General features: G+C 37.7%; 1 protein-coding gene across 1 annotated transcript; it reads left to right on the top strand.

The window, feature by feature from the left end:
- Window positions 1-3,388: 3,388 nt before the first annotated feature.
- LOC118826408 (macrophage mannose receptor 1-like) lies at window positions 3,389-14,369 on the top strand. The gene is made up of 6 exons (XM_036597370.1): window positions 3,389-3,478; window positions 8,002-8,040; window positions 8,127-8,329; window positions 12,123-12,285; window positions 12,438-12,797; window positions 13,915-14,369. Exons 2-6 carry the CDS (start codon window positions 8,004-8,006, stop codon window positions 13,920-13,922), a joined length of 771 nt encoding a protein of 256 aa, XP_036453263.1. The 5' UTR covers window positions 3,389-3,478; window positions 8,002-8,003; the 3' UTR covers window positions 13,923-14,369.
- The last annotated feature ends 1,492 nt before the right edge of the window (window positions 14,370-15,861 follow it).

The following is a 15,861-nucleotide window of genomic DNA, read 5'->3' as shown; positions in this document are numbered from 1 at the left end:
TGTCAATGCTGTTTTTCATCTCTAACAACTGGCTGAAACCTGGCTAGACTAATTTTTGTACTCAAAGTGACTAATCCAGGGCTTCCAGAAGGCCAAGGCTGTGTCAGAGTGTTTGAAACTTTCTTACCTGTTTGCATTCTTTGATTTTTTCTGATCTGTATCTTATGGTTGTTAGTTATCTTCTTGTAATTACCTGTGTTTAGTGACAGCTGTGTGCACTACTGTGATGTATGTTTGGCTGTTTAAGTAGCCAGCAAGTCTAGGACTGTTAATTACCTTCTGTTTATGCGAAGAGTAGTTAAAATTATCTGCCCCCTGCTGCTTTCTGGGTGGGTCAGTTGGTTACCTGGCCAACAAGTACATTGCTACAGTGATTGGCTGATTCCCCTGTCATTTTTTTAAATAAGGTCGGTAGTTAATGTACTGTGTAAGGCTTTCTGTTCACCTCCTGAAGTCCCACCCAATGGGAGAACTCTCATGGCTTTATTTAAAATGTCAAGATTTGAACAATTTTGTTTCTAACTACTGTAAAACTTTACAATGAAATATAAATAGTGCTACAATACTTACAGAGTTTCAATAAACCATTATACATGTTGATTATATTGAACAAAAATTAACCAGAAATATCAAGCATTTATGTATTGATTCCCTTGTTCCATGAAGACTTAGAAGGCCCTGAGGTTTCCCACAGCTTAAGACAGTAGATATGTTTTTTTAAGATCATATTCTCTAGCTTTTCCCTCTTACATATGACTGACTTACTGTTTCATCATTGCATCAAGTACAAAAACACATGAATAGACACAACACAGGAAAAGCTTTCAATCTATTAATGTCCTTTTCCTCTTGCAATGTTTATTCAATCTAAGCTTGTTGTAGAATTTACACCAATCAGGCATAACATTATGACCACCTCCTTGTTTCTACGCTCATTGTCCATTTTATCAGCTCCACTTACTATATAGGTGCACTTTGTAGTTCTACAGTTACAGACTGTAGTCCGTCTGTTTCTCTGCATACTTTGTTAGCCCCTTTTTATCCTGTTCTTCAGTGGTCAGGACCCCCATGGACCCTCACAGAGCAGGTACTATTTGGGGGGTGGGTCATTCTCAGCACTGCAGTAACACTGACGTTGTGGTGGTGTGATAGTGGATAGTGTGTGTTGTGCTGGTCTGAGTGGATCAGACACAGCAGTGCTGCTGGAGTTTTTAAACACCTCAGTGTCACTGCTGGACTGAGAATAGTCCACCAATCACAGCTGTGTCTGATCCACTCGTACCAACACAACACACACTAACACACCACCACCACGTCAGTGTTACTGCAGTGCTGAGAATGATCCACCACCCAAATAGTACCTGCTCTGTGAGGGTTCATGGGGGTCCTGACCACTGAAGAACAGGGTAAAAGGGGGATAACAAAGTATGCAGAGAAACAGATGGACTACAGTCTGTAACTGTAGAACTACAAAGTGCACCTATATAGTAAGTGGAGCTGATAAAATGGACAATGAGCGTAGAAACAAGGAGGTGGTCATAATGTTATGCCTGATTGGTGTAAATTGCATCTCACAAAGGTTGCAGTTGCCCAAGCCAGTATCTCTACCATTGAGGCGTTTGAAGACTGAGAGCAAGTGGGAGGCCAGTAAGGGCCTCGGACGACCAGTGCTGTTCCTGATTTAAACCTGAGTGATGCTCACTCGAAACCTTCTTACTGTTGTCAGATGACTCCAACCAGAGTTTAATGAAATCTTCATGACGGTTCATTGTGCTCCGGGGATGCTGGGAAGGTATCTAGGTGGTAAATAGCTGCTGCTCTTATAGTGGCAGTTAACTACACAGGAGCGTCTATGTAGCTAAGCACTAGCCACTGTTTGTGTTTTGTGTTTTTTCCATTGCTTTGTTTTATTTTGTCTGTGGCCGTTTTGCTTTATGGTTCTGGAATTTGTGTTCCATATGGTCATATTGTAATTTCTTTTGTTTGGTTTATTTTGGCCTGCTATTACCATCAGGATTAAGTAACAGCTTTATAATGCTTTTTTTAACTTTGCCTTTTAAATTAGAATTATAAAATTATGAAGTCTTTAACATTGCAATCTGCAATCTGCATTCCCCTTGCTGATACGGTTAAAACCCATTGGTACAGAGTGAGTCTTGTATAGGGATTGAGGATTTGTGTTAAGACTTGACAACAATTAAGCTTTTATTTGTTTAGTTTTTATTAAATTGTGTTATAAAGTGTTTATCCTGTTGCACATCTGCCATATGACATTCATTTATTTGAACAGGCCTCGGGGGGAAAAGAATAAATGGTGTTAGTGTTTAACAGTCTGTTTTGCATATAATTTTAACTCATATGTTGCTCTCATCCTTTAATTGAGAGTGGCGTAGTCAGATATTTTGGGCTTATAAGGGGACAAGCTTACAAATGTTACTTATTTGTGTATTGACAGTATCAATAATAGCTCTCTGCATTGTGTCTTACAGTGGACCAAAAACTGTTGAATCTACTCACCTACTGTAAACTACAGAGGTTTACAAAGATGTTTGTTTCAGGTCTTTCAACGTCAGACACCCTCGCTAAGGTGACCCAGCCGGTGTTGATCAGACTCCAGTCTGCGTCCCAGCAGTCCACGGTTCACCCCTCGTAATCCAAGGCAACCTGCTGCCTATGATAGTTTACTCCTGTTTACTGACTGTAATTCAGCTTTACACTAATTATTTCAGGAAATAACTTGTATGAGAGATGGAGAAGTCAAGTCATGAGAGATACCACCTTAAATAAACACCTTTGACCCTCAAGCACTCACAGTTCATCATTCCTAGTTCTTGTTTGACATTCTGTATTTGCCTTTATTTCCCAAAAATTATGGAGCCCAGTTGGTAAAATCCTGCATAAATAAAAATAATGCATGGCCACGACTCAGTTAGGCATGGGAATGAGATACTTAAGTCGTGGCCATGACTTAGTAAGGTGTGGGAACGAGATCATAATGCATGGCCATGAGTTGGTAAGGCATGGGAATTAAGCCTTGACCGCAGCTTAATAAGGCATGATTTTATTCCCACACCTTACTAAATCATGGCCACAATTGAATTATCTCATTCCCACACCTTACTAAATCGTGGCCATGCATTATTTTTATTTTTACAGGATGTCATCAGCAGGGCTCCGTATAAAAACAGAACAACTCTGATTTGTGAAAAAGTATTTGAGACTAAACATTAATTTTTCAAACAGATCCTTTTACATTTCTAAAAAGATTTGCTTCTCATGTAACGTATGAATCTACTGTACGTTCATTCATTTGCATTTGTTTACTGACTCTTCATGTAAATTATCAACAAGAACGCTGGAGAGGCACAAAAACAAAGAAAGACCTGTACTGGCTTTAGTTTCCTCTTCAGTCACGTCTAATAAACTGCAGGAGACACAAACACAGATATTAACAGAGCAACTTTACCAGCAGTAACAGGTAAGAAACACCTTTAAGACTCTAAACATTGTTAATTGGGCTTTAACTTACTGTCAGAGTGAAGGGGTTTGTTATTAATTTGTACTTTAGACAAGAATAATCAATGTTTACCTTCTTCCATTTTTCTAAAGCAAAACACCAAAAAAGCGTGAACAACAAACTGCAGTACCGTCAGTTTAGCATCTGTTAGTGACAGTTTTTCAAACAGATTAAGTCTAGTCCTGGACTACACAGCAGTCTGAATTGAGATTCTCATACTTTAATTATTTTCTGACATATTATAAAGTTGTTTTGAACTCACAGGCAAAGTGATATTAAAAGCAGATCAAACTGTAGACACTGTAGATATTTTTAAAAAGGAAATTATTTCTCAGTTTATTGGTTCTGAGCTTGTTTGCACTTCAGATTAACTGGATTCCACACTTTCAGCTGCACATACCGCATAACTGTGCGTGTACAGTCTTCTATTGTAAACCAGAGCTGCTGAGTTTAACTTACAACCTACTTCAAGCGTATTAAATGAGTTTACCCTGATTATTCCTGTATTTATTTTACAAATTTAATAAGACAAACCATCATTAAGCCCACTGCTGAGGGGTGGTCTGGAGATTTTTTAGTGTATAATGTTTGAATACTGATTTATTTGATATTTTCTCTGAGCAAACACTTTTTTGCATTCTCTGGTTTGAATGAGTGTGTCTCAAGTGATGTTGTGAAATGGCCTGTTGTGTCCAGTAAAATTCTGAGAATTTTAGCTGTGCCTGTTATCATATATTTATATTTCAGAGCTCAGTATCACCTGTTTTTTTAAACACCTGCACCTGTTCCTCATCCCAGCTCATTTTCCCTGTTCCATAAAGAACCATTCTCCTCTCAGACTCTGGAGGTTGACCTCTTCCTCCTCTGGTTCTTTCCTCTTGTTTATTTCAGTCTCTATCAGTAGCTGCTCTGTTTTTCTCTCATGTATCTGCCTCACCTACACTGTGTTTATTTTCCTGTGACATTAAACTTTGTTTACCTACTGTGTTTCCTGCTGGTTTTGAAATCTGCATAAATGTCCAGTCTCTGGAGCCCCTTTACTAAACAGGAAGCAAATGTGACAGACAGCTCATACATTATTATATACTATAGCCTGTGTGTCAAACACAAGACCAAGTCAGGCCCGTGACGTAGTCCTGTGAAATTATTTTAACTTTCTGTTCTTATTAGCCTGTTTCACCCTGATATGCACTACAGTCCCCAGCATGCACTGCACCATCAATCTATGAGCCAGCAGTTCCACAAAAAGAAAAGATGCCTGTTGTCTAGTTCAAAGAAAAAGGCAGTTTATAGGAGCTACCTAGAACAATGTTTTTTATTTTGAAATATTTTTGAATAAGTATTCAAGTTATATTTTGCTGTTCCAGTTTTGCCATATTTTGAATAAAAAATGGCAAAATGTTAAGTAAAAATAAAAATAAAAACACAACTGGCCCACAGACTTGCTGAGATTTTATAATATGGCCCTTTTAGTGGTTGGGTTTGACAGCTCTGTACTACAGTAGCTGATCTAATAAAAAGTGTATTTTGTTTATACAAAAATAGTGTAAAATATTAACACAGTCTGGAAAGTGTAATGACACTTTTGTATGCTGTGTACTACAATACTGATACTACAGAGGAACACCATTCACATTCACTTACTGAATCCTACTCATCTGTTTAACTTGATTTCATAATAAAAGTTCTTTATCCATCGTTTACAAATAAAACAAATTATTTGATTAAAGGTCAGTTCTTCTATTCATGATTTCAAAACAGAGACATATCACCTTTCCTTTCCTCAAAGGAGCAATAATCGATGTTTACAACCAAAAATAATGAAACACCAATCCAATAACTGAGTATCAGATGTTGTCAGTAATCCGATCAACATGTTTACATGCACTTGAGTAATCAGACAACGGGGAAGATTCTGGGTCTACATGAGTCAGGCAGTAATCAGATTTCTGATTAGCAACCAGCCAATAAACTCAGACAGAGGATGTAATGTAAAGTAAAACTCAAACTTTACGCTGCAGTTTTTTTAAAAACATTGCACCACTTTATCTGAAACCATAAACGTGCGTCATCTAGAAGATGAAGAATATTTAAATTCTTCATTTCGTCAAGAATGTATTTGGTTTCAGTGTTGCTCCAAAAGTGTTCTGCTGCCATCTGTCAACGCTGCTTGCTTATTTCCGGTACCGCGATCTGTTTTTGCACATGCGCAGACTGAGAAATCTGAAAGAAATCAGAGTAAGAGTACATATGCACTGAGAAATCTGATTAGAGAGCTGATTACTAATCCAGCTCTCTTTATTGGGTTTCTTAATCGAAGAAACCAGACTATGCTTTTTACATGATCATTTGAATAATCAGATAACTGCAGAAATCCGATTATTGGAAATTGGAATATTATATTATTCACATGCTCTCATTGTGTATTAAAGTGATTTGTCATTGTCTTTATGCTTCTTTCACAGCTGAGACTCTAATAGAAGACTCTAATCACTCTGTAGGCCTGTATAAAGCATTTCGTAATAAGTGGCCGCGGGTTCACCCATGGGTCATGCCATGTTTAGATCATGTGACAACAGCCGGGCAAACTCAACATAGAAGAAAAAGATTTGTGAGCTCATTGGTTAAAGCTGTCAAGGCTATGCTGGTCACTTTCACAAATGGGTTATTTAATGCAATACCTGACAGGTGAGGTTTGAAAAGAAAGTAGTATTGAAAAGAAAAAATATCATGGAGGATCATCACCACTTCTTACAAGTAGAAACCACAGGGACTCAGCAGCAAGTAAAGATTAGTATTGATGAAATAGTGCTTGGTCCTCATCAGGGGGCCAATTGCACCTCTGACGTAAGTTAAAATGTAGGCTAGTTATTTTGTAAGTGTTTACTAAGTTCAGCTTTACACATTACTATATCAAAACGAACCTAAGTTACCTAAGCTAAGGAACTTAAGGTCTAAAAAAAAATTCTCTGTGAGAAAAATGATTTGAATTTTTGGAAAATTCTGTCCTCTGTCACATTCTGAGATCATCAAAAATGTAATTTGTCCTATGAATATTTTTCTGTTGAATATCACTGGATCCCCTGGATAACAAGGTCACTGAAGAGTTGAAATATGAATATTGCTACATGTAAGCTAATGCTACTGCGCACTGAGTTAATATAAACCATATAAACCAGCACGCTTTTCCAGTGTGGTGGCCCTACAAGCTGACCTGCAGTCAGGCTACACTGCTCAACATGACCAGACTGAAAATGGTTTTCACCTCTTAATAGACTTTTGGTCATACTTGAAGGCTGACAAACCACTAAGTGATATGACCACCTTGGAGTGGTCCTACCAAGCATGCACATATCACTAGTATAGCATAGTAACTCAGTGTTTTAAATACTTTATTGTGTTTTTAAAGTAAGTTTAGCACAGACTCAGCTTAATAGTACTATTTACCACTTGATAAGCTGATTTAGGCCTTCAGAATATCCTAATTATTCTTTTAATGCTGGTAACAGTTTCTGATAAGGACATATGGCAGCTTCTTGTTCTAATTTTCCCATTCCACCTTAAATGGTTCAGCAGTTACATTCTAGCCCCTGAGGCGTTATAATAACGGCTGCCCTATTTAAGGTGGAATGGGAAAATTCGAACAAGGAGCAGCAAATAAGAAGCTGACTTCAGCTTCTTAGTTTTAATGCTGGTAGTATTTTTTTGATAAGGTGATTTAAGCTATAAAAATATTGTATCGACATGCAACTGGCTGGCACTTGCTCTGATGAGCTCCGGAGGCGTGACCCTGCAAAGGCTCATCGTAGGCATGTGCCCTACTAAAAAGGGACTAAAGCCTGTTTAACTGCCATTGTTTTTCAGTTATAAATGTTTTAAATGTCATGTTTTAATGTGTCAATCTGTGTTGGGAAGTGGGGTTATTAGTGGGGGTAGTTGTGTTGGGGGTTGAACACCGACAGGGTGAAGCTGATGGCAAATGGTGACCTACCCCACAGGTTGAATGCTCTGTATGTGCCTTTTCTGCTGGTGTGTTCAATGAAAAGCACTTGGCTGGGGCAGCTCTTTACTTCCTGCTGATGTCACAGTATTTTACCCAGAGGTTTTATGTGTGAAGTAACTATGAATATGGTAGGACATATTAACCTTACTTTCGTGTCGTGATGACAACTTGATACGCAGCAGTATTAGTTTGCATTTAACAATTTTAGTATTACGACTCTTTAACATCCTCATTATTCGAATGATCCAGTGATATACAGAGACTACAGAATGACACAAGACTTCACTGGTCTGCTGCTCCTTTAACAGCTTTCAAACTCGAGCTTTTCTACTCCAATCTGGAGCCTCTCTGTTTGGAGCTTTTTATAGGTGGTTCATGTTACTGTAATTAAATGTCTCTTAAACAGCCTGATCTAATGCACTGGTCTTAAAGACTGTTGAGGTGTTTAATGTGTGAACTGTGTCTCTCTTGTTCTCCACAGTCATGAGTTCAGCTCTGTATCTGATCCTGCTTTTCTCAGGTCAGTGTAGCTTCATGATCATCTGTAAAACTCTCTGCTGCTTCATTACTGTACTGTCATGCTGATGAGAGCTTTCATCTCTACAGCTCTGTGGACTCTCTCCTTCTGTGGGACTCGTCAGTTTCATGTGGTGAATGAAACGAAGAACTGGACCGACGCTCAGAAATACTGCAGAGAGAAATTCACTGACCTGGCCATTATTGAGAGCCAACAGGAGATGAACGCTGTAATAGCTGTTCTCAACGGGACAGCAGACGATTTCTGGATTGGAATGAGGAAGAATTACACTGTAAGCAATTTGGAGGAACTTGTACCATTCATAAAACTACTTGTGATGTAGGTTGTGAAAAAATCTTTTTACTTTATAAAACATTATTAGCTATTAAGATTTAATCATTAACCTGTTGCCACAGCAGATAATTGTGCATCACTTACTCTTTGTTTGCTATATTACATGTAGTAATAATAATAATAATAATAATAATAATAATAATAAATTATTATTATTATTATTATTATTATTATTATTATTATGTTATACATTTTATTTATATAACACTTCATGATGGTGGCAGCTCAAAGTGCTTTCCAGACAGGTGATAAAACATAGTTATACATGAAATCCTAAGTATTTATTGAGAATCAGAAGAAAATGAAACAGATCACATTAAAAGATAAATACCATGAGATGTAGAGTTTTAATTAAATGCTAATTTAAAGAGATGCATCTTTAGATGCTACTTAAAAGTGAGCACTGAGCTTGACTGTATAATAAAACATGGAATAAGCATAATAACTGAGTCTCTCCATGTTTTCTGTATTTTACAGAAGGTATTTGTAGAAGGTCAGTATCTGCAGATCTAAAATCTCACGCTGGAGCATAAACAGACAGACAATCCGTGATGTAAGCAGTGCTATAAGGTCATTTTGAGCTTTAAAACTAGTAGCAGAACTTTAAAAACTATCCTAAATGACACAGGCAGCCAGTGCAGTTCTTTTAAAATGGGAGTGATATGAGCTCTTTAATTTGCTTTGGTTAGGATGCGCGCTGCTGCTTTTTTTAGGAATTATAAGGGATATATTGTTTTCTTAGGAAGTCCAGTAAGAAGAGCATTACAGTGATCAACTCTCCTGTAACAAATGCACGAACAGGTTTTTTTGTGTCTCTCTGAGAGAGAAAAGGTCGAACTTTAGCCACATTTCTCAAATAATAAAAAAGCTATTTTAGTGTTTGTGTTTACATGCCAGATAAAACAGAGCTCAGAGTTTAAGATCACACCCAGATTTCATATTTCAGGTTTGGTATATGAAGCTAAAGAACCAAGTTTCTCATAAGACTTGAGAAATATCTGACACACAGCTGGTTAGTCTGTCTACAGAGTCTTGATCTTCAGAAGGAATAGAAATGTATAACAGGGTGTCGTCAGCATAGCTATGAAAAATTGTACTATGTTTCCTAATGACCTCACCTAGAGGGAGCATGTACAAAGAGAAAAGCAAAGGCCCTAAGACTGAACCTTGAGGAACTCCACAAGAAATATGACTTAAACCATTCTAAAACTGTGCCCGAGAGGCCGACCCAGCTTTCAAGATGCTTGTGGTCAACAGTATCAAAAGCTGCACTAAGATCTAATAAAACCAGCATAGAAAAATTTTGTGCATCAGCCCTGAGTCTGAGGTCATTCATAACGTGAACCAGTGCTGTTTCTGTACTATGGTTAGAACGAAAACCTGACTGAAACTTGTCATACAATTTGTTTGATATTAGATATGTATTTAGTTGTTTGAAAACAACTTTTTCTAAGACGTTACTTAAAATGGTAGGTTTGAAATTGGTCTGAAATTATTTAGTATAGAAGGATCCATGATACTCTTTTTTAGCAGAGGCTTCACCAGGGCAGTTTTAAAAGCGTCTGGAAAAAACATCTGTTGACAGAGGACAGTTTACAATAGTAAAAACATTGTGAACACAATCAAAAACCATCTTAAGGAATGAAGTAGGAACAGGGTCAAGATCACATATGGACAAACTTAGCTTATTTAAATTGATAACATTGAGATTGATAACAGAAAAAGATGTCATTACTGATGTAGGAGGCTTTTCAGGAACATTATAGGAGCTTGTTTCAGTCTGCTGAGCTACACCCTGTCATATCAGGTCTATTTTATTTTGAAAATGAATTGCGAACTCTTCTCAGATTTTAGAAGATAAATCACCATGAGACGCACTAGCAGTAAAGTTGCGGTTAATTAGTCAGTCTATGGTGGAAAAAAGGATTTTGGTATTATCTTTGTGTCTATTAATTCCACTGGAGAGGTATGACTGTCTGGATATCTTCATAGCATTATTATAGATTGAGATCTGATCTTTGAGAATATCATGATGTACCTTGTAGTATCCGGAGTTCCATGTGTTATCTGACTTTGCAGGTTTGGAATGTTTAAGTTAGGGGGGCCCTGGTCCAAAGGTCCAAGGGTCAAGGTCCCATAGGGAATGGGCCACTTTCTCTTCCTCTCCCTGACTCTCTTAGTTCCAGATAGATGAGATCATTTTAAAAAGGACAATATGTTCTGTTCCCTTTTTCGAAAACAACCACCCTATATAAGCAGTTGGTTATACTGTTCTGGAGGGGACACTTCCGAATTGGCACGGATCCCCTCTCAGGTACTTTATAGTACTCGATATGATACTGTTTTACTTTGTAATTAACATCTTATACAAGCAAGACAGTGTCAGCGGAGACTTCATCATCTTCACATCATCGCTATTTAATAAACAACAACCTGCAGTTTAGTTTTCCTCCATAAGCGCTTTGATTTACATTGTTTAACATCCCACTGGACCTCAAGTATGTAGAAGTTTTTTTGTTGCTTTTTTCATTTTCAATTCGCTGTTGCATATTATGCACAATTAATTACAACCACCGACCTTTGAAAGTCACTTCTTCTCTCATTGGATTCATGAGACCCCTGAAAAGGATTCAATAGCCGCAAAGTTAAAGCTAAAGCTACCCCACGCAAGCACCACTCATCTCCAATTCACGTGTCCAACAGGTTTGCCCCACTCAGTGAGGCACCCTCTGAGACGGCAGTTGAAAGAGCTCTGGTTATGGTGATTCTATTTTACGGCACGTGAAAATAGCTTCTCCCTTAGGGGCGCCAGTAGCAGTTAGCAGTATACCTGGAGCCAGGGCGCCGGACATTAGAGGGAACCTGAAGCTGCTAGCTCGTCATAGATATTCGAGGATAGTCATTCATGTAGGTACTAATGATGTTCGTCTGCAGCAGTCAGAAATAAGTAAAGATAACATTAAAGAGGTGTGTAAATTAGCCCGGACGATGTCCAATGCTGTAATATGCTCTGGCCCCATCCCAGTTCGATGTGGCACCGAAATCTACAGCAGGTTATGGTCACTGAATTGCTGGTTGTCCAAGTGGTGCTCAGAAAACAATGTGGGAATTTGTAGATAATTGGTCTACTTTTGAGGACAAGCCTGGTCTTTTGAGTCGGGACGGTATCCACCCCTCACGGGAGGATGCTGCTCTCATTTCCTGTAGCATAGCTCGTACTCTCTCAGATAGCCGTCAGTGTAGGACAGTCAGTCGCTGACAAACCAGGGCCAAGGCCAGACAGCAGACAAACAGGCTAAACCAACCCACTGCGAGCTGCCTGAGGAACAAATAAGAATTCCTTTTCACTATTTACAATCTATAGGCCGCCAGGGCCGTATTTTCAGTTTTTACAGGAATTCTCTGACTTTCTATCAAGTTTAATAATGTTTCCAAATAAATAGTAATTTTCTGAGATTAATAATTGTCTGAGATTTTAATATTTACTTTGATAAACCACAAGATCCACTAAGTAAGGCATTTATATCTATCTTACACTCTGTAGGTTTCACTAAAAATATAAAAGGGCTTACACATTATTGATCACCTTAATGTCCATGGAGCTAAGAGGTGTACTGCACTTCTGGTGATGTGTTTGGCCATCCTGACATCATCACAGCAAGTTTAAATCTATTTTCACTGAGAGGTCAGTGTTTAAACAGTTCACTGATCAGGTATTAATGTGTTTCTAGAGCTGGATCTGGTCAGATGGGAGTAACTCCTCATACACATACTGGAACACTGGAGAGCCAAACAACGGTGGGGGTGATTACTGTGTGCAGTTATTGAAGGACTCTACATACAAATGGAATGATGACTACTGCACTTCCCCAAATCCCTTTATCTGCTATAAAGGTGAGCAATATAGATAATGAAATTCAGGACAAGGGAGGGTGATAAACAACACACAGAAAGAACACTGTCCAAAGCACAACAGCCTGTATATTTTAAACATGAAAAGTATTATTTGATGTGATGTTTTATTCTTTGTTCTTACCCTTCCACAGAGCTTCCGCTCATCCTGATTAATCAGACCAAGACGTGGAGAGAAGCTCTGAGATACTGCAGAGTGAATCATGTGGATCTGGTCTCTGTTCACACTGAGGAAATTCAGAACTGGGTGGAAACAGCTGTTGATTATGCCTCCACTGCTAATGTGTGGATGGGTCTGCGTCACACCTGCACCCTGAATATCTGGTTCTGGGTGAATGGAGAGTCGATGTGCTATGATAACTGGGCTCCGGGGAACGGGACAGGGGTGGAAGACTGCAGTGGAGGAGAAAGAACAGGAGCGGTGCAGTCTGGAAGTAAGAAGTGGGTCAGTCTGCCAGAGGATCAGAGACTCAACTTCATCTGTACCATCAAAGGTAAATCTGAGAGTCATAAGTGACCTTATTTCCAAAAATTTGGGGACTCTGTGCAAAATCTAAATAAAAACAAAATGCAATGATGTGCAAATAATTTAAACCCTAAATTTAATTAAAAAATAGTACAGACAATTGAAACTAGGGAAGGTTCTTGTTTTTTGAAAAGTACATGCTCATTTTAATTTGATTCCAGCAACACAAAAGTAAAGAAAACATTGGGACAGTGGTATGTTTACCACTATGTTACATCACTTCTTTTTTAAAAAAATATTGTGTATTAGTATTATTTTGTAAGCATTTGGGAACTAAGAAGACCAACTGCTGCATTAATGCACTGTGCACTGATAACAAGCTGGCTGGTCCCTCTTCTCTTTAGCTCGGAGGTCACAGCATCCCTGATTTCCAAAAAGAATTTAAAATTTTGATTTGTTGGACCACAGGACACTTTTCCACTTCTCTTCAGTCCATCTTAAATGAACTCAGGCCCAGAGAAGGCGGCGGCGTTTCTGAATCCTGTTTATGTACAGTTTCTTCTTTGCATGGCAGAGTTTTAACTTGCAATTGTGGATGCAACGACAAATTCACAGACAATGGTTTTCGGACGTGTTGCTGAGCCCATGCAATGATTTCCACTACAGAAGCAGGTCTGTTTTTTATGCAATGGCCTCAGAGAGCCTGAAGAGACTTCTTTCACAGAGTAGTGAACCCTCCCCTTCTTTACCTCTGAAAGACTCAGCCTCTCTGGGATGCTCTTTTTATATCCAAAATGTTACTCACTTGTTGCCAAATTATCCTAATTAGTTCCAGCAGGTGTTTCTTTAGCATTAAACAACTCTGTCTTTTTTGCCCCATCTCAACTTTTTTGAACCATGTTGCTGGCATCAAATTCAAAATGGGCACATCTTTTTCAAAAAACAATATATTTTCTCAGTTTCAACATTTGAAATGTTGTCTTTGTGCTGTTTTCAATTAAATGTTGTGTTTAAATGATTTGCACATCAATGCATACTGGTTTTATTTACATTGTGCACAGCATCCCAAATTTGTTGGAGTTAAATTTGTTAACAACAAAATGTTACCTAAACAAAACTGATTCATGATGTTTGCTTCTTTTTAGAGTTCTAGAAGTGGATGCAGGCTGTTCAAATGGATCCTCATAATTCAGGTTCATATGGATGTTTGACGGCCTTTTCTTCATCAACACACGCATTCTTTGGCACATATTTACAACAATTCAGTTTAATCAAACACAAATTTATATATTACTGAGAATACTATGCTTTCTTGTCAACAATATCTAAAGACCAGTAGTGACCCATGACTTTTAGAGCTAGTTGCTAAACTTATCTGCCCCCTGCTGCTTTCTGGGTGGGTCAGTTGGTTACCTGGCCTGACCCTGTCATTTTTTAATTAGGTCAGTAGTTTATCTACTGTGTAAGGCTTTCTGTTCATTTCCTGAAGTCCTACCCAATGGGAGAACTCTCACGGCTTTATTTAAAATGTCAAGATTGTAACCCTTTTGTTTCTAACTACTGTAAAACTTTACAATGAAATATAAATAATACTACAATATTTGCAGAGTTTAAATTAATCATCATACATGGTGATTATATTAAACAAAAATTAACCAAAAATATCAAGCATTTATGTATCGATTCCCTTGTTCCATGAAGGCCCTGAGCTTTCCCCACAGCTTAAGAGAGTAGATGTTTTTTAAGATCATATTCTTTAGGTTTTCTCTCTTACATGTGACTCACATAGGTTTATCTTTGTATCAAGTACAAAAACTCATGAATAGACACAACACAGCAAAAGGTTTCAATATATAAATGTCCTTTTTCTCTCGCAATGTTTATTCAATCTAAGCTTGATTTATATCCACTGTATATCTTTTTTATTAAGTCTGCTAATAGAAACATTCTCAAAGCATCTGTGATATTTACAAGATAAGATAGTCCTTTATTAGTCCCACAATGGGGAAATTCACAATGCTTAAGAATGAAATTCTTCTTAAAAAAAAAAAACAATATTTTTTCTTATAGGCTATATCTACAATGTATTAATAGACTAGACCATGAAAATACTGTTGTATTATCCTAGGGCGCATAACTGGGGAAATTCCTCTCAGTAGAGTTCTTCTCCTGTGAAGATTTACGGTGATATATTGTTTAGCTGGTTTAATGCATTTTATACTTTTGATTTGAAGACTGTAGGTTATTGCTATTTTGCTGTGCTTATTCAAATAAATAAACTTAGATTCTTGAAAGATTGTTTTGTGAATGCTCTCAATCACGGCTGATAGAAGTTGAATCAGAGAGGTCTGTGTTCATTTAAGTCCTCATTTCAAATGGTTTTATTTTCTGCCATTTAAAATATTGCAATGTCATCAGTTAAATCTTAAACATCTGTTTAAATGACCAAAGTCAACATGAAACTATCTTGGAGCAAATTCTGCTCGTGTCTTTGCGGATCTGTTAGTCGATGTTTTCTAACATCTACAATTATACTGGAACTATTTGCACATTCAGTTTTTAAATATGCAAAGTATGCTCCATTTTCCCTTTTATATTAAAATGAGATCCTGGCGATTGATTTATAGCTATAATTTACGACACAGATTCACAACATGCAAATATTTTTATTACTGGACTACACAAGGATGGATTAAATGCACTATTATAACATATAAAGTTACTTACATGAAGCAATGACTCAATCAGAAGCCCGGCCTAGCATAGCAAAGCACAGCTTGAATAGTAGGAGTAAAATGTAATTCATCAACAACTTCCAAAGCCTAAAAAACTTTAAATAGAATTATATAAGATTGAATAAGATCCTTTTGGTCCAAAGTAAAACATTAAAGCTCCAAAGTGAGAGGTGTGACAAACAGTAAAGCAGCCCTGGCAGGAGCTAAACCAACAGAATGAAAGCCGGAACTAAGATTTCACTCTGAAGTGGAACTGCGTAAAAAGTAGATTGTTTCCTTCACACAGATAAGCTACTCTTTCTAATCAGCTAGCTGTTCTTTGAATTTACTCAAAACATTTAAAATCCATACACCTTT

This window comes from Colossoma macropomum, unplaced genomic scaffold, assembly GCF_904425465.1.
Source record: "Colossoma macropomum unplaced genomic scaffold, Colossoma_macropomum, whole genome shotgun sequence".
Lineage (NCBI taxonomy): Eukaryota > Metazoa > Chordata > Actinopteri > Characiformes > Serrasalmidae > Colossoma > Colossoma macropomum.
This window is presented reverse-complemented; position numbering and strand designations above follow the sequence as displayed.